Source organism: Dipodomys ordii, unplaced genomic scaffold (genome assembly GCF_000151885.1).
Source record: "Dipodomys ordii isolate 6190 unplaced genomic scaffold, Dord_2.0 Scaffold2, whole genome shotgun sequence".
In the NCBI taxonomy this organism is placed as follows: Eukaryota; Metazoa; Chordata; class Mammalia; order Rodentia; family Heteromyidae; genus Dipodomys; species Dipodomys ordii.
In genome coordinates this window covers 11,552,680-11,575,762 of record NW_012267218.1, presented here as the reverse complement: position 1 = coordinate 11,575,762, position 23,083 = coordinate 11,552,680, and the positions used below count along the sequence as shown (strand labels likewise).

The 23,083-nt window shown below is 46.2% G+C and overlaps 1 protein-coding gene across 7 annotated transcripts in view; it reads right to left on the bottom strand.

The window, feature by feature from the left end:
* Foxn3 (forkhead box N3) overlaps positions 1–23,083 on the bottom strand; it is a 254,153-nt gene that overhangs the window by 177,735 nt on the left and 53,335 nt on the right. For 5 of the 7 annotated variants that reach the window (XM_013015886.1, XM_013015895.1, XM_013015876.1 and 2 more), the window contains one exon: positions 17,274–17,830. In XM_013015886.1, the coding sequence (XP_012871340.1) occupies positions 17,274–17,816 (543 nt within the window). In that variant the 5' untranslated portion in view covers positions 17,817–17,830. Of the gene's footprint in view, positions 1–17,273; positions 17,831–18,275; positions 18,344–23,025 lie in introns of all 7 variants that reach the window. The other 2 variants (XM_013015903.1, XM_013015911.1) reach the window with 2 other exon arrangements.

The following is a 23,083-nucleotide window of genomic DNA, read 5'->3' as shown; positions in this document are numbered from 1 at the left end:
GAGGGCATTCAGTGACTCACTGGGAGACATATAAAGGGAAATAAATCACATGTAAATGGCCTAAGTTCATATCCACTTCCAATAAATCAGAGTCCTTGAGGGATGTGAGAGACAGGGAAGTGATGCAGATACAGACCAGAGGCAGGAGGCCTGGCTCTCCACACAATTTGTGGAGTTTTAGCAACTTCCTTTTACTGCTTGGACCTTAAGACTCTTCACCTATTAGCTACCTTCCAAGATCCCAGCAGAAAAAATTCCAAATATAATAAGCAACACCGAAGCATTATAAAGTAATACACAAGTGACATGCTGCCAACTATCCATTACAAAGAAGTAATTCTCTCATGTTGTTCGAACTACCTCATTTTCTCCAATGCATTCATTGCCCTAATACAACTTGGATTTCTCTGTGTGTGTGTGTGTGTGTGTGTGTGTGTGTGTGTGTGTGTTTGTATGCATGCATATGTGTGTACACCTGTGAGTCAAGACCAGGACTTGAACTCAGGGCTTCTTGCTCTTGCTTAACCCTTTAATTCTAGGCTGATGCTTTACTACCTGAGCCACACCTCTACTTCCAGAGGTAAGAGTCTCTTGGATTTGTATGCCTGAGCTGGCTTCAAACTGTGAATCCTTAAATCTCAACCATTACTGTTTTTTGTACCACATCACTGAAATCTGTACAATAAAAAGTCAAAGATGGATCTTTAAAAGTACTCCTGAAGGGTTCCTCATGCTCTAAGCCTTGCTTCTCATGTGTCCGTGTACCTGGCAGGCACCAGTGGCTCACACGTGTAATTCCAGCTACTCAGGAGACTGAGATCTGAGGATCTTAGTAAAGTCACCCCCGGCAGAAAAGCCTGTAAGATTCATATCTCCAATTAACCAGTAAAAAGCTGGAAGTAGAGGCATGGCTCAAGTTCCAGAGTACCAACTTTGCTCAAGTACAAACAAACAAAAAGCAGAAAAGCAAACAAACAGATAAAATATCAGTGTCTAGAGTCAACCAAGGATCTTGGTTGAATATAACCTCCAGCTTAGCCGTCCAGTGGTTCACGCCTGTAATCCTAGCTACTCAGGAGGCTGAGATCTTTATTTATATATATATATATATATATATATAAAACCTCCATGCAGCACTCCTGAGTCTGAAGTGAGCCTTGGATTTCTGCTTTTAATAAACTCTATGTGGCTCTGAGGCAGCTAAGTGGAACTGCCCATTAAGATAAGCCAGGAGCCAGTGGCTCACTCAGGTGGCTGAGATCTGAGGATCATGGTTCAAAGCCAGCCCAGGAAAGGCTGGGAAACTCTTATCACCAACTAACCACCAGAAAACCAGAACTGGCACTGTGGCTCAAGTGGTAGAGCACTCACCTTGAGCCGCAGAGCTCAGGGACAGCGCCCAGGCCCAGAGTTCAAGCTCCATGACCAACAACAACAAAAAGACATGTCAATCTAGGCTACAGGAAGCACCCAGTCTTGTGACCAAACTTATCCAGGTTAAACTGTCCTTCCGAGGGCACTAGGGGATGGGTTCGAGAGGACACGAGAGAGAGGTGGGCTGTGGGATCCCACACTGTCCCCTGAACAAGGGAGTCGGGGGTAGGAATTAAAGAACGGAATTAATTAATTAATTAAAGAATTAAGGAGAAAGGAACAGCCCGGAGGATGCTCAGGATGCAGAATCAGAGGACTTCAGTAATTGATCTGGTATGAGATTGAAGTCAGTAGCATCAGGGGATCCCCAAAGACCCAGCTCACACCCCTGTGGCCCCTTATAACACCCTGCGCAAAAGCCTCTGTGTTCAAAGAACTCAATAAATGTAGGTGAACAAAGGACTGGAAGCTATTATCCTACAGAGTGAAAAAGCCGCATTACAATGCCAAGGGGGAAAAGATGCCGTGTGCCATCTCAAACAGGAGAGGGTAAAACCTCAGCCAATACCACAAGCCAATACCAAGCCAAATGGCTAGTGAAACGGTGCCATCCCCTATAGGTTGTAAATGCTACATGGGTCAAGGTAATATGGAATCTGGCACCGTCAACGGAAAGGAATGGATAATTAAACCAAGGTTTAGCAAACTGAATTAAGAACATTTGAAATGAGAAACTGTAACAAATTCTTGCTTGCTTTACTTTCTCTCCCCTACCCAATTCCTCCCTCCTTTCCTCCTCCTGGATTTTTATTCATGTAGAAATGTAGTCCAAGTTATTTAAACCTATATACAGAAAAACCATTGAGCAATGGCTGTGGCCTTTTTTCTCCACAAATTTCTTTTTTTTTTTTTTGGTCGGTCATGGGGCTTGAACTCTGGGCCTGGGCGCTGTCCCTCAGCTCTTCAGCTCAAGGCGAGCGCTCTACCACTTGAGCTACAGCGCCACTTCCGGTTTTCTAGTGGTTTATTGGAGATAGGAGTCTCACGGTCTTTCCTGCCCGGGCTGGCTTTGAACTGCGATTCTCAGATCTCAGCCTCCTGAGTAGCTAGGATTACAGGCGTGAGCCACCGGCGCCCGGCTCTCCATAAATTTCTAAGAAGCAAGAATTTCCTCTGTGTCTGGGCATGGTACTGCATGCCTATACTCACAGCTATATGGAAAGCAAAGACAGGAGGATGGCAGTTTGAGGCCAGCCTAACAAAAAGTTCCCCTGTGTCAAAAATAAAGTTGGGTGCTAGTGGACAAAGACCTGATATTCCAGCTCTGTGGGAAGATCTTGGGGGGCGGGGGGTACGCGGCATAAGAAGAGATCCTATATCTGAGAGGGGGAAAAACAAAATAAAACTAAAAACAAAAAGACAGGCTTGGCACAAGCCTAGCAAGTGCTGGGAGAAGAAGGCGGAGTCTAGAGCATGAAGAATGAACAAGTCCTTGTACCTTGTCTCCTGTCATGACTATGCTCAGGACTGACACCTTCTGCTTCAGCCCATACTGGGTTGAAGGAAAAGAAGCAAAATCCTAGATGGTGGCTCAGCCTCTTGGCTGTGTCACCTGGGCGAGTCACTCAACTTCTCTGAACCTCTCTCTGTGTTTCCCAAGTCAGTAAGATGATGGATGTGGCACCAGAGACCCCGATACAAATGGCTCACACAATTCCCATGATCCCCCATCATCAGGTCCTGTACGAGTGTCTACTCCTCCCCTCCTCACGCCAGCCCTCCCCTCATATGGCATTCTCACCTGTGCCCATGCCTACTGATGGCCTAAGGGCCACCCTGAAAGATTCCGTCTTCTCTCTAGGATTCCTCCACCAATCCCTCTGTCCCTTAAGGACCATTTTCTCATTTGGAGTCTCCAGCCTTGTATTTCTAGTCAACCATCAATCCTTGCAGCCTTCCTGGTCTACTTGAATTATCACCCAGGATCCTCAACCAGAGGGTTGTTTTTTTTTTTTTTTTTCCTATTTCCCTTTATCTCCAATGTCTGGCATAGAATAATTACATTTTCACCAGGCGCCAGTGCTCACACCTATAATCCTAGCTACTCAGGAGGCTGAGATCTGAGGATCGCAGTTAAAAGCCAGCCTGGGCAGAAAGTCTGTGAGACTCTTATCTCCAATAAACCACTAGAAAACGAAGTGGCGATGTGGCTCAAGTGGTAGAGTGCTCGCCTTGAGCTGAAGAGCACAGGGACAGCACCCAAGCCCAGAGTTCAAGCCCCACAACTGACCAAAAAAAAAAAAGAATAATTACATTTTCCCCCATCGGTGATGACATGGATTGATGCATGATGGTTAGCAAGAACTATTTATTACCCAATCTCTTGGTCTTAAAAATTTGGACATGATGTTGGATGGTTCACATTTATTCCTGTCTGAATCAAGGACTACCGTTCATAATTTCTGGTAATCACTCAACCCTGGGATTATAGGCAATATATAGATAGTCAGAAGGCAGAAGTAAGTAGACACCAAAGAAAAAGAGCTGGGGCAGGAGGGGCGGGGACACACACACAGTGGCTCCTGCCTGTAATCCTAGCTACTCAGGAGGCCGAGATCTGACAAAGACAACCCCAGGTTGAAAAGTTCCTAAGACTCTTCTCTCCAATTAATCACCCCAAGACCAGAAGTGGAGCTGTGACTCAAGAGGAAAAACTAAATGAAAAAGCTAAGTGACAGCATCCAAGCCCTGAGTTCAAGCCCTAGAATTGGCATGCATGCACCTGCGCGCGCGTGCACGCACACACACGCACACCCAAAAAAAAGGAAAATGTTCAGCACCCCAGCTCTGGAAATGAAAGATAAAGGCAAGGTGGACACTGACAGAAAAGCAGAAAAAGGAAGTCTGGGGCAGGGCTGTAAATCCCCTTCAGCTGAAAGGGACATGATACAGCATACAACGGGAAAAGATAAACACAAAATCCTCAACTGTTCCTGACTTTTTAATTTCAAAACTTCAAAGGATCCACAGAAATATTTCACTGCAGGTCTGTGTCAAGGCCAGGCCTCTGACCTACCCCAGAAGAAGAAGAGCTGGTCCAAGTAATGATGTTCATCCTAAGACACCTACCCCTATGCTCCCCAGGGCCGCAAAACTGACCCAGGAAGACAACCAATCTGAGAGCCAGGAGGGATGACAAAGGCACAGCACAGGGACCATGGCACCCACATCAGGGCCACAGGACATGGCACCGACCTGTCAGAGCAACAAACCAAAGGTAGGAGGATGCAGAAATGAAGAGGCACATGGACAAAGGCCGCTGAGAAGGGACCGGAGCAGATCCGCAGAGAAAGGGTGGGATGGAAACCCAGTGGCCACACAGGGACAGAAGACACAATCCCAATGGCCACAGACCTGAGACACGCTTTGTTGCTCTTGGTCACTGGTGGGCTGGAATGATGATGATGTCCGGGGGGACAAGTGCTTTTTCACTTAAGCCAACTAGGGTAGGACTCTTTTTCTTGCAACAAAATATGCCCTGACTACAGCATTCTCTGTTAAGCTAAGCTAAAAACATTCCTCCGGGAGATTGCTCTTATAATCTATTTCAACTGACAGCAGCTACTTTTGTCTGATTTATTGCTGCCCTAAGCCCTTCTTCTGAAGGGAGGAGGGGCGGCGATCGCTTTTCAAGCTGGGCTGATCTGAAACTGGCTTGGCTAGCAGCCCTCCACCCGGCATCTGAACTGGTTTGGTCAGCTCATCCATTCCCTGAAAGCAATGGAGCCACCACATCAGTAACTCCGTTGCTAAGGCAACTGCTTACTTTCCATATCAACTGCAAACTCGTTGCTATGGAGACGCGTATACAAGAAAAATCCCTCTCTCCAGCCAGGGAGGGAGCAGATGGCAGGGAATTCTTGGGGTAGGGGACATTGCTAAATGGGATGTTTACTGGGGTGCCTTTCTCTATCAGAGATGCAATGGTCCCAAATACTCTTACAAGTTTTATGCCTATCACAAAAAGCAAAGAACAGAAATAGAAGTTTGACTTCACCTCCTTTTTGATCAAAAGGTAATCCAGAAATCTTCTTTAGTTTCTTTCCACCCAAAGCCTATGTGCTAATGGGTCTCAGATTTATACCTCTCTCTACCCCTACTGAGCCTACAACTCATACAGCCAACTTTCAACCTGACATTTCCAATTGAATATGGTCAAAAAGAATATTTTTGCTTGAATTTGCATCTTACCTCCCAACCCAAGTTTTCCAACACACTTTCATCTATGACCTTTAATTCTGGACGAAGAGGGTATAATTTCCATTAACACCTAACTCCACTGAGATAAACAAAAGGGTATCCACCCCCCACACATACACACACACATACACAGCGCTTTTACACCTCTCATTCTCCCTTTTGTGTACATATGCTGGTACTGGAGGCTTGAACTCAAGAGCCTCAAACACTTGCCCAGGGCCAGTGCTCTACTACTTGAACCACATCTCCACTTTCTGGATTTTCGTTGACTCATTGAAGATAAGAGTACCATGGACTTTTTTTTCTGCCTGAGCTGGCTTCAAATAGCAATCTTGTAGATTTCAGCCTCCTGAGTAGCTTAAGTTTGCAGACGTGAGCCACCAGCATACAGCTTCAGTCTCTCGTTTCTAATGTACTTTCTGTGAGCCTTCTTTCTGTTCCTGGGACATTTCCATTTCTAGTCCTTGCCACCTCAGATCCTTTGCATGGCTATCTCTACTTGCCTTTCAATGCACACTGATCAGTTCTTCTTCGAGGTGCCTTCTCTCTTTCCCATCTCTCTCTAGTCTATTATCCCATACTTTTTCCCTCACACAGGCCACCCTCATACATGGCCTGTCCTGTCCTATGTTTAACATGTGTCTCCCCAGCCACCCCCTCACTGGGGATGGTCCAGAAGATCATCTAGCAACCTATCCTGGGTCCACGCCAGCACCCAGAACAGTGCCGAGCATTCCACGAACTGAACAGCATGAATGAAGAAGCACTGCTGACCTGAACCTCGGCTACTTTTCTCTGCAAGTACAGCTTGCATGCATAGCCTCATTGGTCCTTTGTAAGCTAAGTGTTCTTTCTGCAAGATCGCAGGAGCCTGGCTGAAAACACTCTGTGTGAAGGCATTTATAGGAGAAGGGAAAGAAGTCAGCTTATTCAGTGAGAAAACCAGGAGTGCTTAGCGTCACTCTATGCCCATGTTGATGCCAGGCTGCCTGGCTTCTGGATCCCAGTGGCTCTGTGTGTGTGTTCCCTCCACTGTAGCCATCACAGGACTGTCTTTAGGGAGGAAAAAAAAATGTTCCTGGATGCAGCTACTAGGAGCCTGAGATCTGAGGAATGAGGTTCAAAGCCAACCCAGACAGTAAAGTTCTTGAGACTCTTATCAGCAAAAGAAAAACAGAAGTGGAGCTGTGACTCAAGTGGTAGAGTGTTAGCCTTGAGCAAAAAAGCTAAGCGATAACACAAGGCTCTGAGTTCAAGCCCCAGGACCAGCACTAAATAAATAAGCGAACAGAAGAGAAACAAATGTTGGCTGGGAATATGGCTCAGTGGTAGAGTGCTTGCCTAGCATGCATGAAGCCCACATAGACAGAAAAGGCCAAACGTGGAGCAGTGGCTCAAGTAGTAGCGTGCTAGCCTTGAGCATAAGAAGCCCAGGGACAGTACCCAGGCCCTGAATTCAAGCCCCAGGACTGTGGGGGGAGACAAATGCATGAATAGTCTGTTGCCTAGGTATTTTCTATCATTAGACAGTAAACACTAAATCAGATTAAATCACTCATGGGTCCTACTCTGAGGACAGTCACAGACTTCTACTAGGCCTTTCAGAGAGCTCCAGGAAATAGTAGGAACTGAAGCCCCCAGGCCTCGAGGGAACCCCACACACCTGCAAGAAGGAAGAGGCACTGGGGAGCCTGTCCCCACCAGAAGCCTCCCAAGGCCTGTCTGTGCTTACTGCCTCCCGCTGAGATCACAAGCACAGGTACTCAAACAAGCACAGGCACACACACACTCCAAATCAAAGCCTTCATTCTGTGCTTAGAACTGTCTGTAATCTCATAGAGCAAGCCATCAGGTTATTATTAAAAGAACAACTTTGGACTTGACTATCTTCAACCATCTATTTCCTTGCTTTTCTTTGCTTTTCTTTTTTTTTTTAATCATTCTTGGCACATACTGCCTCTCTTTACCTCTTATCAAGCTGTTTGCTTTTGAAGATATGAAGTGCAATTTAACCAGAATATCTCAAAGCAAAGTACTGGTTAACTGGAATCGTTTTTAAGGGTTGGTATCTTTGTTTTTACTTAAGTTACTACAGCAATTTCAAATTTTCTGCTTACATCTAACAAGTTCCCATTCTTATTTATATAACCTTTCAACCACCATCTCTCCCCTTCTTTCTTTCTCTCTGAAACTCTTCCAACAAACACATCTCTTAGGTCTAGTAACTCTGGTTTTATAAGCATCTAGACCTCTGTGGCTGAAAATCCAGGCTTGCTCAGTAACAGAACCAACATTTTCACTGGGGTTACAATAGGCTCAGCTTTAAAAAAAAAAAAAAACAAAAAAAAACCTTCAATTCCCAGCCTTCCTTATAGCTAAATCAGGTCACGTGCCCAGGTTATAACCAATGAAATGAAAGCAGGTTATAGCCAATGAGTTGAAAGCCGAGTTAGGTTTCTGAGAAGACCTTTAAAAGTGCTAACTCTGCAGGACCTCTGCACATTTCTTTCTAAAATGACACCGTGCTACTCGATGCCATCTTTGACCAGGAGAGGACTTGGAGAATGAACAACAGTGATGCATTAAAAATGATAAAAAGGAAAGATTGTTTTATTTGTATGACAGGGAAATAAGACTTCTAGTCTATTTAAAACCCTTTCTTTTGTATTTTCTGTGAATTTAGCAGGCAAACTTCAACCTAACTATAAAATCCATGCTCAATATTCATTCCCACACCTGCAGAACTATTGTTAACTTGTTCAAGTGCTGTCTATAAAAAAGACTTACTTACCCAGCCCCAGGTTTTATCTTAGTCCCAAAATGCCTCTTCTCTGGGAAGAAAAGCCTACTGACTGACTTCCCATGATGCCACTGGTTGGGCAGGCTTGTTTCCGGTACTTACAGGAAAGAAGCTAATGCTTATTCCTTTTCATTTTTGTATTATGTTCCTGTTTCCTTGGAATGTTAGCTCCTGAAGCAATCATCAAACCTCACCTTTTACGTTAACCTTCAACATTATCAAATAGTTCCACTAAGAAATTAATAAAGCCAGGTGTCCGTGGCTTATACCTATAATCTTAGTTTACTTCAAGAGGTTGATGAAGTTCAAAGCCAGCCAGGGCAGATCGATCCAAGACTTTTATTTCCAATTAACCAGCAAAAAGCTGAAAGTGGAGGTATGGCTCAAGTGGAACAATGCTAGCCTTGATCAAAAAAAGAGCATGCAGATGCCCTGAGCTCAAGCCCCAGAACCCCCTCAATCCCCCACCTCCTCACCCCCACCCCCACATGCAAAAGAGAAAGCAAGTCTCCAAGAGAAAGCAAGTGTTAATGCTAGGGTGTGGCTCAATGGCAGAGCCAGTGTTCAGCATTTGCACAGCCCTGGGTTCTAGCCACAGCCCCACAAGAAAGGAAGAAAGAGAGTTTATGTATTAATCCGAATACAGATCACATTTTGTGAAAGCAGCAAAGCCCGTGACTCTCAAACAGGAGGTCAGGGCGCCGGCCTCCTACATTATTTACTGCAGAGAATTATCCGACAGCTAAAGTGATTTCAAAGGAAAATCCCAATGCCTCTTCAGCTCACCAGGAAAGCAATCTGTTGGCTGGATACCCTGGCAGTATACTGCTGGAGAGACATCTGGCAGACCCTCTTAGTGCACAGGGCTACACCAAAGAGAATGAACACCACAGTTCCCCACACCTAGGGGCGGGGTGACAGACAGTGACTTGGGAGGCAAAGAGCGAAGGACAACAGTTTGAAGCCAGACCAGGCAAAAAGTGAGTGAGAGTCTATACTCAAGAACCATGCTGGATATCTTGCAATCCTAGCTACGTGGTGAGCCGAGGTCCGATCTTGGTCTTAAGCTAGCCCAGGCAAGAATGTGAGACCTTATCTTGCACAGCCTTCGCACAGACCCTTGTTGGGGGGGTCCCACTGGCATCCCTGGGGAGTCACTGTAGGGACCAGGAGAACAGCATCTATGCGAGAAACGGGAAGCAGAAAGTAAAAGAGAGGGTGGGATTATCAGAGCAGTGCAATCAGGACTTCTGTGAGAGAAAGGTCTGTTCCCTAGAAGGAAGGAGAGCCTGTAGGTAGAGACCATTCATTCATTCATTCATTATGGGGAATGAATGGATGAATGAATGAGCAAAAGTTAGTAAGGATAAGACAGTGGAAGTGTGCCTTGGCCAAGGCTCCTGATGACTGGGGGAAACAGACAGAGCAGAAAACCACCACCCAAGGCATTGCATACATTCCTTGGGAACACAGACCATGCTACCTACCATGAAGGGTCCTGTGACTGAGAGGTCAAGATCTAACAGACACACTGGTGAAGACTCAATCTTCTAAGGCAGCACAATCTCCAACACAGACAGCACACGGCAGCCCTGTGGCCTGGCACCGACTGGACACTGGTGAAAGAGAGGCCATCTCCTGGCAGAGCAGCAGGAAAACAGCAGGGGCCAGCACTGTACCAGGACCACAGCAGCATCTTCTAACATTCATCACCTTCCCTAGGACGCATCGGACATCACTCTTTATCCAGTAATGGACCAGGCAGGACTGCCCTTCAAAGGGCATTGGTCAAGCAAGAAGATGACTGCCAACCCCACAGAGGTGCTGATGACTCTGGTGGTCATGGGGGCCAATCAGAGCCCAGCTCACATATGGAGGGGAGGTCTGTAACCGTGCTACCTCAGTCAAAACTGCCTTTGAAGAAGACTTCCATCTACCAGGAGTACAGGGGTTGGACAGAGAATTGGATAAATGGTGTTTATGTTAGAAGGGAATGAACTCTCAAGATACTGGCTGCTCCAGGGGACCAAGGCGAGAACTTGGAAAACAGTCACAGGAAAACCACAGGCAAAGCGCAGGACCTCTGCATTCACTGAAATGACTGAACTGCCCGTTTCAACACAACAAGAATAAACTCTCTTGTATTTATTCTTTATGTTTCTTTATCCTGAACCCCCCCTGAGTTAATGTGAGGTTTATTTGGATTATTTTAATCCCCTGTAGCTCCGGTTCACAGAACACTTCAGAGGAAGCACAGAGACCACCTACAATGACACCTACACTGAGAAGGTATAATCAAGCACCAAGGTTGGGCCAGGCACAGTGGCTCACAACTGTAATCCCAGATACTTGGGAGGCATGGATAGGAGGATCACAGTTTGAAGCCAGACCAGGCAAAAAAGTGAGTGAGACCCTAACTCAGACACATGCTGGATATCTTGCAATCCTAGCTACTTGGCAGGCAGAGGTCAGATGTTTGTCCCAGGCTAGCCCAGGCAAAAATGTCAGACCCTATCTAAAAAGCCAAATGGAAGCAAAAAGGTTTGGAATTTTATGTATGACAAGTGGTAGAGAGTAAGGACCAAGGAGGGAAGGAGGGAACCAGTAATGAAGGGAAAAAATATTAAAAAAAAAAAAAACCACAACACTAGAGTTAAGCGTATAGTCGTAGGAGCTAGCAGGACTTAAGAGTGAGCTCTTATTCCGCCTTTTACTGTGTAGCCTCCAGCAATTCACTGAACCTCTCAGAGCTTAACTCATCCTCCAACGATGAAGAAAAGCAACGCCCTCCTCCATGAGCAAGAAGTTGGTTTGGTTTCTAAAACTAGCCAAGCACTAGTACCTATATTAGCCTATATTAGCCTCTCAGAAGACAGATCTGAAAGTTCACAGTTCAAAGCCAGCCTGCAGAAAAGTTATCTCCAGTTAACCAGCAAAATGCCAGAGTCCTGAGTTCAAGCCCTGGTAATAGGGGGAAAAAAATCTGGAAACTGGATTAGGAGTGTGGCTCAGTGCTCATTAAAATCTTAAGAACTAAGCCAACAAAAATGTTAGATTTTCTCCACAGAAAAATGCAATGTGCATGATCACGTGACGTGTTGCCACTAATTTCAGGCAGTCAGCCAAAAGAGCCTCTGACACCTTAAGACTCCGGGGTTACAAAGCCCTAAGCAACTACCAGATGCCTCTTCTGCACATAAGAAAGTAAAGTTGCTCAGACAGCCAAGTGCTGGCTGCATCAAAACCAGAACCAGGGCTGGGAAGGTGGCTCAGTGGTAGAGTGCTTGCCTTGCATGCTCGAGGCCCTGGGTTCGATTCCTCAGCACCACATAAGCAAAAAAGAAAAAACCGGAAGTGGTACTATGGCTCAAGTGGTAGAGCGCTAGCCTTGAGCTGAAGAGCTGAGGGACAGCGCCCAGGCCCAGAGTTCAGGCCCCACGACCGGACCAAAAAAAAAAAACCAGAACCAGCCAAGTGTGATGGTACATGCCTGTAATCCCATCAAGGGGAAAGAAGTAGATCTCAAGATCTCAGTCCAGGCTGGCCTGGATAAAAACTCAAGATCCTACCTGAAAAGTAACTATAGCAGAAAGGTCTAGAGACGGGCTGGGAAGGTGGCTCAGTGGTAGAGCGCTTGCCTTGCATGCCTGAGGCCCTGGGTTCGATTCCTCAGCACCACATAAGCAAAAAAGAAAAAACCGGAAGTGGTACTGTGGCTCAAGTGGTAGAGCACTAGCCTTGAGCTGAAGAGCTGAGGGACAGCGCCCAGGCCCAGAGTTCAGGCCCCACAACCGGACCCCCCCCCCAAAAACAAAGAAAGGTTTAGAGATGTGAATCTAGCAAGCATAAAACATTGAGTTTTAACCAGTACTGCCACCAAAAACAAAACAGGAGCCCTGTTTTCAATTTTCTTTCAGACAAGCATCGCTTGCCCCTTTATAAACTAAAACTGTATTCAGAGCACTCATCCCTGGATATAATAAACATACTTTCGTACAGAGCTCTTTTTATAAACCTTCTGATGACAATAACGTTTGTTAAAATAGCCAAGAGGAGAAGTAGAAGAAAAAGAACAGAAATAGAAACACACACATACCTGAGACATTGTTGTCCGGTTATCCAAACAACTACTTGCCTTCTTACTTACAAGTTCCCAGAGAGCATGGGGTCTGCTCATCTTACAGTCCCAACTAAGACGTGAACTTAGGAGACAAAGTAACACCACCCCAGGCTTTAAACTTCATCTTCATTGATCCAGGGCAAAGATTATCCATTAATGACACCAAAAGCTGAAAGACCAATGTGGATGCTAGCAGAGAGAGAAACAGCTGAGCCAGGAGCCGGTGGCTCACCAGGCCAGCTCGGTAAGTCAGCAAAGTTCCTGTGAGACTCTTATCTCCAATTAACCACCAGAAAATGGGGCTGTGGCTCAAAGTGGTTGAGCACTAGCCTTGGGCAGAAAAGCTCAGGAACAGAGCCCTAAGTTCAAGTCCCATAACCAACAAAAACAACAACAACAACAACAAAAGGAACAACTGACCCCCTAAGAAGCCCTGGAAGTCAACTTCCACACTCCCAGTGGACAGTGAGACCATCTGTAGGCCACATTCCCAGGGGAGCACTGTATTTAAATGACAACCTTAGAAGACAGAATGTAAAGAAGGGGAAATGATGGGATTCCTTAATAAGAAGGGCTGTGGCAGGGAGGGGCCAAATGTCACGACAATGGAAACAAATTCGTTGTAAACAAATCAGGGATACCTGAATTCCCACTATCAGATGGCATCAAAGAATTTAACTAGAGTTGCCAGAGGGACACCGGCAAGGTGGGGAAGGTCAGAAATTACTGAGGATTCCCATGCGCAGTCAGGTATGTTGAAATAAAATGACAGAAGTGCAACGAATTGCTCCAACACAAGTCAGCACCAGTCACAACAACACAGAATGAAGGAGGCTGAGGCGAGACAAAATCCTCATTAATGAGGGAACTTGGATGTGAGCGAGGGCGACGTGGAGAGGGAAGATCCCTACTCTCCGATCCACTCCATCTCCGTTTGAAAATGTCCACAATTACATCAAAATAGCCAGACACTGGTGGATCAAGCCTCTAATTCTACTTATTCAGGCTAAGATCTAAGGATCATGGTTCAAAGCCAACCTGGACAGAAAAGTCTCTAAGACTCATCTCCAATTAATCAGAAAAAAAAAAAACCAGAAGTGGAGATGTTCCCCAAGTGGTAAGAGTACCAGCCTTGAGCGAAAAAGCTAAGCGAGAAGGCCCTGAGTTCAAGCCCTACTATGGACAGGCGCACAAAAAATGTAACAAAATAGCCAACCACTGCTGGCTCACACCTGTAATCCTAATTAGTCCAGGAGGCTGAGCTCTGAAGATCCAGGTTCGAAGCCAGCCTGAGCAGAAAAGTCTCTCTTATCTCTAATTAACCATAAAAAGTTGGGCATTGAGGTATTGCTCAAATGGCAGACCACTAGTCTTACAAGAAGTCCTGAGTTCAAGGCTTGTACATACACAGCACACACACACACACACACACACACATACACACACACACTTATAAATCCTTATCTACTAAAGTCCTTTAAGAGAGAAAAACAGATGCAAAACTGTCTATTTTCTCTTGACTAAGTGTTCTTGATGGGAGCTCAGCAGATGGAAAGAGCACAGAGAGGTATTGCTTCTGAGATCTTAAACCTGGCCACAAGTCAGAAACACATGGGAAGCTGATCTGAAGCTTCCCAGTTTCCAAACCCACCTTGGCAGCAAGCTCTCCAGAGAGAAGCCTGAGGAATGGTAATGGTTTCTGAGTGCCACTGAGATTCTATTGCAATGCAGTGTCTCCGCTCCTGCAGCCCAGCCCAGCAACTGTCCAACTGTGGTCCAGCAGGGTGTGTAATCTAAGCGAGCCCTCAGGACCAGCATCACACAGGACTCCATGTTCTCAAAGCGCTGCCAAACTCAACTGTGTTCTCCATGTTTCCAAAAAAGTAGAATGGCTAACTGAACGCACACAATAAGGCAAGGCTCCTGTTCACCTCTTCCTCGCACCGTCAGTGAATTTCTCAGCAGCATTTGTGTGTATGTAGTCATTTGGGTTGAGGCTGAACTTCAACATGGGAGCTACTGCCAAGTAAAATTCCCTGGGAAAAAAACAAATGTAGCTGGGGAGCCCCAGGGACTCTCAGTGGGCAAAGTATCAGGGGGAATACCTTCCTCTTTACTCAGAGCCAGGGAAGAAATCCCAGGCGAAAAGTCCAGAACTAGGACCACTGAAGTACCCTGGCCAGCCACAGCTGAGCCCAAGGACTCTGAGAACACCTGAGGGTACGGGGCAAGTGGTGCCCTGCAGAGCGGCCACTAGCTGTCCCCAGAGTGACCCAAGGAAAGGAGAAAGAGGAAAAACTCACATGGACTAGTTTTGATCTTGGTGGGAACAAACTCTCACCCACAAAGCTGGTAACTGTCCAGAAACATGTCAATACAAGCCAACAGGGCCAAGAAGCCAAGACTCAATTTTTCATAAATTAGCAATCTCAAGTCCAAAAATATAAAGCCACTCCCTTTCCACACTGACAGTATCAGGGTTTGCTCAGACTGACAACAAGCACCCTTCCAACATGACTCCCAGAATGCAGTGCAGGCCGGGGCCAGGGAGGGGTGGGGCAGAGCTTCTCCAGGTGAGCCAAGGCTGGGTGGTGAATAATCCCCCTGCCCCCTTCTGAGTTGGTCTTGTCTTTAACATTTCAGAGTGTGCATTTGCTAAATTACTTTTATGTGCACCGGCTTTATGTCAAACCCAGAGACACAGGCATGCTGTGGCTTGCAGAACCGTTTACTCCAAACTACAAGCCTTGCTTACCAGTGACAGGCCACTTTTGAGGGGGAAAAGGAGAAGGGGAGATCCTGACCAGCCCTCTTCCTCCTCCTCTGCATTCTAAGTCTACAACTGCTTCCATTTCTTGCCTCAAGGACCAGCCTATACAGAAGCAGTTAATACTACAACCTAGTACTTTACAAGAGTGAATCTCTTCAATGGTTCTAGAATGATCGTAAAAGCACTCAGAGCCAAATCCACAGGTTTCTCTCCAAATGCCCTCATCTGAGAAAAGGGGGGACATGAGTGGCTGGGGTCAACAGAGGGCTCTCCTGGTGCACAACTCTCCCCCTCACTGACAGAGGTACACCTTAACATCTACACAAGGACCTGGGAAAGGAAGGCACAGCAGACTCATGAATATTCATATCTGCTATCTCCAACCAGGCACCACCCACACCAGTGATCAAAGTCAAGACTTCCGGGTGGTCATAACTTTCCTCTTTCCTGGTACCGTGGCTCCTGCGCCCTCTCTTCATTTCCCCATTTTCAAACTTTGATTGACAGACAGCATTATGGACAAACATGACCCATTTGAGAGAAGAAACACAGCCACTCCACTTCTTCTTCCTGTTCTTCCATGTCAAAGACAGCTAGAATATTCTTGGGCACTGAGGAAGGTATTTTTAATGTATGTGTCTGTATGGGTCCTGGGGCTTGAACTCAGGTCCCTGGTGATGTCCTTGAACTTCTTTTGTTCAAGGCTAGTGCTCTACCACTTGAGCCATAGCTCCATTTCCAGCTTTTCTGATAGTGGAGATAATAAGAGTCTCACAGACTTTGCTGCCAGTGTTGGCCTCAAACAGTAATTCTCAAATCTCAGCCTCCTGGGTAGCTAGGTTTATAGGCATGGGTCACCAGGCACCCTGCGAGAAAGGGATTTTTGAACAGAAAGAAATAAACGAGTCCAACCCTCCTGGACCCATTCTGAATAGTATTTTTAGTCCAAACCTGAACATCAACAAGCCAAAAAGCAGACAGACTCCCCCAAACCCCCAGCCACACACAGCAGCAGCCTTAAGAAGAAAGGCAGAGGAACAGACACAGGAACAGAAAACTCAGTGGAAGGAACTTTTCCTGGCAAGGATTTTTAACTCTGTGACATCACAGTTCTGCTTTCTAGCTTGGCAGATCCCATCTCCAGGGCACCTCTTTACATGCCTTAAAAGCAAAATGTGAACACTGTCTTCTCTCAGCCTGTAACAATGGGCAGAGCTCAACCTTTATGGTCAAAACTTCAACCTTCTTTTGTGCCAGTTCTGGGGCTTGAACTCAAGAGCCTAGCCACTGCCCGTTAACTTTTTTTCACTCAAGGTTGGTAATCTTACCACTTGAGCCCCTCCTCCCCCATCTCCACTTCTAGCGTTTTGCTGGTTAACTAGAAATAAGAAGTCTTGGGGCTGAGAACGTGGCTTAGTGGTAGAGTGCTTGTCTAGTATGCATGAAGCCCTGGGTTCCATTCCTCAGTACCACATACACAGAAAAAGCAGGAAGTGGCACTGTGGCTCAAGTGGTAGGGTACACCAGCCTTGAGCAAAAGCAGCTCAGGGACAGTGCCCACTTCCTGAGTTCAAGCCCCAGGACTGGCAAAAAAAAAAAAAAATCTCATAAACTTTTATGCTTTGAGCTCCAATCCTTACATCTTAAGCCTCCTGAATGGTTAGAATTACAGGTGGAAGCCTCTAGCACCCAGCAAGATGCAACACCAAAGTGAGCTGAACAACCGTGGGAACAAATTGGACCTGCCAACCACTGTTGTGTAATGATGGGACCCCCCCTCAACAGACACAAACTCCAAGAGGGCAAGCTGAATACAGAAGTTGTTCACTGCTAATAAATAGAACGAAATCCATTTGTCACCGCTGCTTCCGTTTTAATGCAGAAAGCTCTTAAATTGTAACACCAACACCAACACCAATCCATTCAGTTGCAGACACAAAAGGGCTTACCTGACTCCTCTCTTTGTCCACTTTTTTAAAACACTTATTCAATGACAAATTATGTCTCACTGAGTTTTTCCACCCAGTCGGTGCATTTGCAAAATACGGGAAATGTTCCAAGATCCAGTTGTAGATATCTTTCACTGGCAGACGCTTGGCTGGCGAGTCCTCAATGGCCATAAATATGAGGCAGCTGAAGGAGTAAGGGGGCTTGCAGTTGGGGTTCTGCCTGGCATCGTAGGGCATGTCAGAGTGGGCGGGAGACGGAGGGGTGTCATCGTCCAAGTCCTGGACGGGGCTGACACTCCTGAGGACCGGCTCCCCGAAACTCTTCAGTAAGTTCTTGCTCTCGTGCAACCAGTTCAGGTTTGTGAGCTCCTCATCTTCCATGGTCCCCTCTTCTAGTCTGATGTCAGGCAGAGAAAAGTCAAGGTCATCGTCTTCCTGAAGGGCCTTGGAGAAACTGCTACCCCGGTAACACTGACTCAGTCCACTAGACACACTGATTCCTGAGCTTTCCGGCTTCTTACTGGCAGGCATAACTGGACCCATTTATGTGAAGGCTCCTGGGAAAGAGGCGGGGAAGAAATGAGGAACAAGTGAACCGACACAGAAAAAGGCAGCTAGGAGGTCTCCTAATTCCCTCAGCCTCCTCAGCTACCTAGGAACCCAGGAAAGCTCACAATCCAACCACCTAGCGATCCACGAGAAAAAATGTAGTCCACTAGGCACAGAGTACAGTGCCCTGATGTTCCTTTAAACAAGACAGCCAGGTGCCAGTGGCTCATGCCTGTAAGCCTAGCTACTCCGGAGGCTGAGATCTGAGGATTGCAGTTTGAACCCAGCCCAGGTAGGAAAGTCTGTGAGACTCTTATCTCTAATATAAACTACCCAGAAAAAGCCAGAAGTGGAGCTGTGGCTCAGCATTAGCCTTGAGCACAGAGCAGCTCAGGAAGGAACAGTGCCCAGGCCTCAAATTCAAGCCACAGGACTGGAACAAAAATTAAATACATACATACAGCACCTTTCATGTGCAGGTATGTCATGAGAACAATTAGCAGTTTCACAATGGCTTCTCTCTGTGACCAGGGAAAATCAATTATTCCTCTTGCTTTAGATTCATTATATGCAAATACATAACCTTTACAATTCTCTAAAGGTTCATGATAAACAGCAAAATATATATGCAATACAAAACAACTCCTTTGGCTCTGTTACACATCTCAGTTTTTTATCCTTTGCAATAAAAGAATACACTAGCCAGCAATGGTGGTGTGCACCTCTAATCCAAACACTTAGGAGGCCAAGACAGGAAGATTTTGAATTTAAAGTCTACCTGGGCTACACAGGAAGTCTCAAGACAGCCCAAGTCCCTGTCTCAATTTTTTTTTTCAAATGCACCAGCTCAGGATTGTACTCCTAGCTATTCAAGAGGCTGAGAGCTGAAGCTCTTATCTCCAATTAATCAGCCAAAAGCCAGAAATAAAGGCATGGCTAAAGTGGCAAGGTGATAGCTATAAGCAGAAATAATTGAGTGTGAGGCCCTGAGTTTTTAGCTCTGGTACTGGCTCCCCCATCAAAACAGAAAGGGAGGGAGGGAGGGAGGGAGGGAGGGAGGGAGGGAGGGAGGGCCAATTATTTCAGATTACTTTCAGCCATCTCCATAAATGAAGACCATTATAAAGGCCTCGGAATTTAAAACTGTAGCCATAAATACCACTGATTTGGTTGTTTCTTGCCAGTGTGTATATGTGTGTGTTGGTACTGATGCTTGAATTCAGGGCCTAGGGACTATCCCCTTAGCTTTTTTTAATGAAGGATAGCACTGACTAATTGGAGATAAGAGTCTTACGGATTTAAATACCTCCATCCTCAGATTTCACCCTCCTGAGTAACTAGGATTATAGACCTAAGCTACCAGTGCCTGCTTGGTTTTGTTTTGTCTTGTGTTGTTTTTTGGTGAGTCACAGGGCTTGAACTCAGGGCCTGGGTACTGTTCCCGTGCAAACTTTTTTCTGTCGACAGCTAACATTCTACCACCTTGAGCCACAGAACCACTTCCGGTTTCCTGGTGGTTAATTGGAGATGAGAGTCTCACCAATTTTCCTGGCCCAGCTGGCTTTGAACCACTATCCTCAGATCTCAGCCTCCTGAGCAGTTAGGATTACAGGTGTGAGAAATCAACACCTGGCTTAAAAAAAATGTTATTATAGGGCTGGGAAGGTGGCTTGGTGGTAGAGTGCTTGCCTTGCATGCATGAGCCCTTGGGTTCGATTCCTCAGTACCACATAAGGAGAAAAAAAGCTGGAAGTGGCACGTGTGGCTCAAAAGTGGTAGGGCGCTAGCCTTGAGCTGAAGAACTGAGGGACAGAGCCCAGGCCCAGAGTTTGGTCCCCACGACCGACCTATATATATTATAAAGGTGATATAGCTCGATTACAGATTCCTAAGTCAGGCCACTGTACATTACTTTCTTGGACAATGTCACCCCTTTCTTTTCTCCCAGTTTTTCGCTCCCATCCCCACCAACAAGTTATATAGTTCATTTTTAGTGTAGTGTGCAGAGTACTACTGCTACATTTGTTCACCCTTTGTCACACCCTTTGTGCCCCTCCTCCTCCCAAAGAGAGATAAATGAACAAACAAGACCAAATAAATTTTTTTTTAAAAAACCTCACTTCCATTTCCTGAAATTCATTTCAAAAAATAATATTTTATATGATCAAAGGCACCAAAACTCGTGTTCAAAAACTGCAACTTAAATTTCATCTTCAAGTTTAAAAAGGGTGACAGAAATTCTATGTATTTCAACTTGAGAAATACATTAAATTTCATTAGGCAGACTGCAGCTACAAGTAATTTCATGCACTCAACAAATAAATGGGAATGAAAGATAAACAACTAAAATTAGAATTGGTAGGAAGAAAGTTGCTCTCCTGATCAAAACAGGAAAACAAGCTCAACAAAAAGTGTTACAGAATTCTACCCTCCCCACCACACACATCCTCATTTTTATCAATGACCTAGAACAGACAGTAAAAGAATATCTGATGAGAAAGGAAAGTGAGGCGGCAGCAGCTCCACAAATGGAATGGTCCCTACATATAGTAAGCTTTCCCACTCTCAGATCTAGCACTCAATGCAAGATGGACAGTTGTCCACTCTGCAGAGCTAAACCAATGGGCTTGGCTTAGCTTATAAAAAGATTGTCTGCCTTGGGTTTTTTCTCTCCCTCAAAGAAGATCAAGACATCTACCTAAAAAAATGAATGAAACATAAAAAGCAAACATGATTATTCTAAGCCTCGACATATCCATTTACAGTAATAACTGTTACTTCCATGCAGAAAGTTCTAGAATGGAATTCTGGAAAAGAATAAAGTGGGTACCAACCCATCAGCCAAGGATGTCAGTTGGTTGTAGCACCATCCTTCACCCTAAGGCAGATAAAGTTTCAGGTGCAGGTAACTCACACCTGTAATCCTAGCTACTCAGGAGCCTGAGTTCTGAGGATCATGGTTTCAAGCTAGCACAAGCAGGAAAGTTCATGAGACTCTTATCTCCAATTAGCCACCACAAAGGCTGGAAGCGGGGGTGTGGCTCAAGATGCAGAGTGCAAAAGAAAAAGCTAAAGTTTAAGCCCCAGTACTGACACTGACACTCACTGATACTCACACAACATCCTCTCTTCTCTCTTCTCCTCTCTTCTCTCTCTCTCTCTCTCTCTCTCACACACACACACACACACACACACACAAACAGATAAGAGGTACACACACACACACACACACAGATAAGAAGAGGTAGATAAGCAACCAGCTTGGAGGCAACATAGTCCAACCCAGGCAGAACAGTCCATGTTTAAGAATAACATAAGCTTGCATCTTTAGGTTTGGGGACACGAGAGAGTATATAGCCTGATATGGCTCTTAACTTCTTTATAAATGAATAAAAGTAAGCTTGCTTCAAAGTTACTCAGATCCCATCAGAAAATGTTCTGATTATGAGTATATCCGTACCACAGAGCATAAATGAGAACTACCTAGACACTGAAGTCAACTTTAGCTCCAAATGAAAGTTATATGTCTCCAGTGCTTCCAAACAGGAAAATTGTATCATGGCTGACAGTAATTTAATTGCATTGTTGCTATGACAACATGCTGCTCTCTTTCTTTTTAATTTGCTTATTTGTCGGTAGCTTCCCAAAGGAACTAACATGCTATTCTCCATGTTTTCTTTTGTTTTAAACAAATACTGCTGAAAATGTGGTTTTAACAGAAAAACAGCCCTATCCAGAAAAAGAGGGGTTATGCATAACTTGGGATCATTCCCCTCACCCTTCTATGCTATTTACTGCATCCCGATAAATCTTGTGTTTTAAAGTAACACTGTAGTCCATAGCAGATTACTATAGTTCCATGTCAAAAAGAAAGAAAAGAAAAAGAAACAGTTTCCAGAAGCCACTGCTCAGGACTTTTCCATTATTTCACTCTAGCTACATGTTCGCCAAATCTTTTCTTCCTCGTTTTTTATTTTTGGGGGGGGGAGTAGATGTCTGAATCATGTGACCCTACAGTTAGGCAAGCATTTTAATCTGATGCCAATGAAGTTGCTCTACCAGATACGCAAATAGTTACTCACTTGGTGACCTCTTTACAACTTTTGGGTTCGTTATTGGAAATGTTCTCAACACACACACACACACACACACACACACACACACACCTTTTTTTTTTTTAATGAATTGCAGAGTTGTTATTTTAATGGAGAAAATGGAGCAGGAAAAGCTTAATCTCTAGGTTACTAATCTGAATGTCCCTAAACAACTGACAAAGACATTATGGCCCAGCTCTGAGCAGATGTTCGATGTGAACTTTAAAAAGTTGAGAAATGCTCCCCAAGCGGAGCTGGGCAGTGTAGTTTGTGGGGGGCGCGGGACCGCCCCACTCCGTGCGCGCACGCGCGCACACACGCACGCGCGCCGCTCAGTCTACTGTACTTGTCAAAAACATTTCAAGGGGACCAGCGGGAGCAGCGATTGGCCGCGTCCCGCGTCAATCAGCGGCGTTGCCCAGCAACGAGGAAACTGCTCTTCTCCGCGAATTCAGGGCAATCCGGAGCTCGCATACCTTCACTGCCGGTCAGATGTCATAAACCTTTTATTGGCCGCACAGCGGTGAGCCTTAAAAACAAATCAATAAAAGCCCGCCGTCCCCCCCAACTCATCCGGAGAGCCCAAGAAGGGCTTCAAGACGTGGGCTGAGGAGGGGTCGGGCCTCGGGGGTCTCTGGAGACATTCCCCGCGGGTGCCAGGCTTGCACAGTTTGGGGGGGTTGGGGGGCGGGTGGGATCTTTGTTAGGAGCCTGATTCTCATCTTGGGGGCTCTACTTGGCCGGCGCCCCCTTCCAGACTCGGATCGGCGGGGATCCCATGCTCCGCAGACAATACCAACTCTGTTCCTCTGGGGCGTCTTTGCGGAAACCGAGGCACAACCGAGAAACAACCCGCACGTCGGGGCAGGAAACTCTCCAGCCCCGGCAACTTCCCGGCTTCGGGGCGGAGGGGGGCCTCCGGTCTCCCCAACCGGCCACCCTCCCCCCAGTCCCCCGTTACCCGGCCCTCGCCCATATCAGCGGGGGCCCTCGTCTTCTGAGAGCCGCGAGGTGGTCTCGGGGCGGCGTGGGGCCAGTCTCCCGCCCGGGCACCCCCTTCCCACACGACCCCCCCCCAGCCCGCACGGGAGCGGAGGGGGGCAGCTCACCTGGCCGGAGCGGGGCGCGGGGGCTCGGGGACGCCGCTGCCCTTCAGCGAAGCCGACA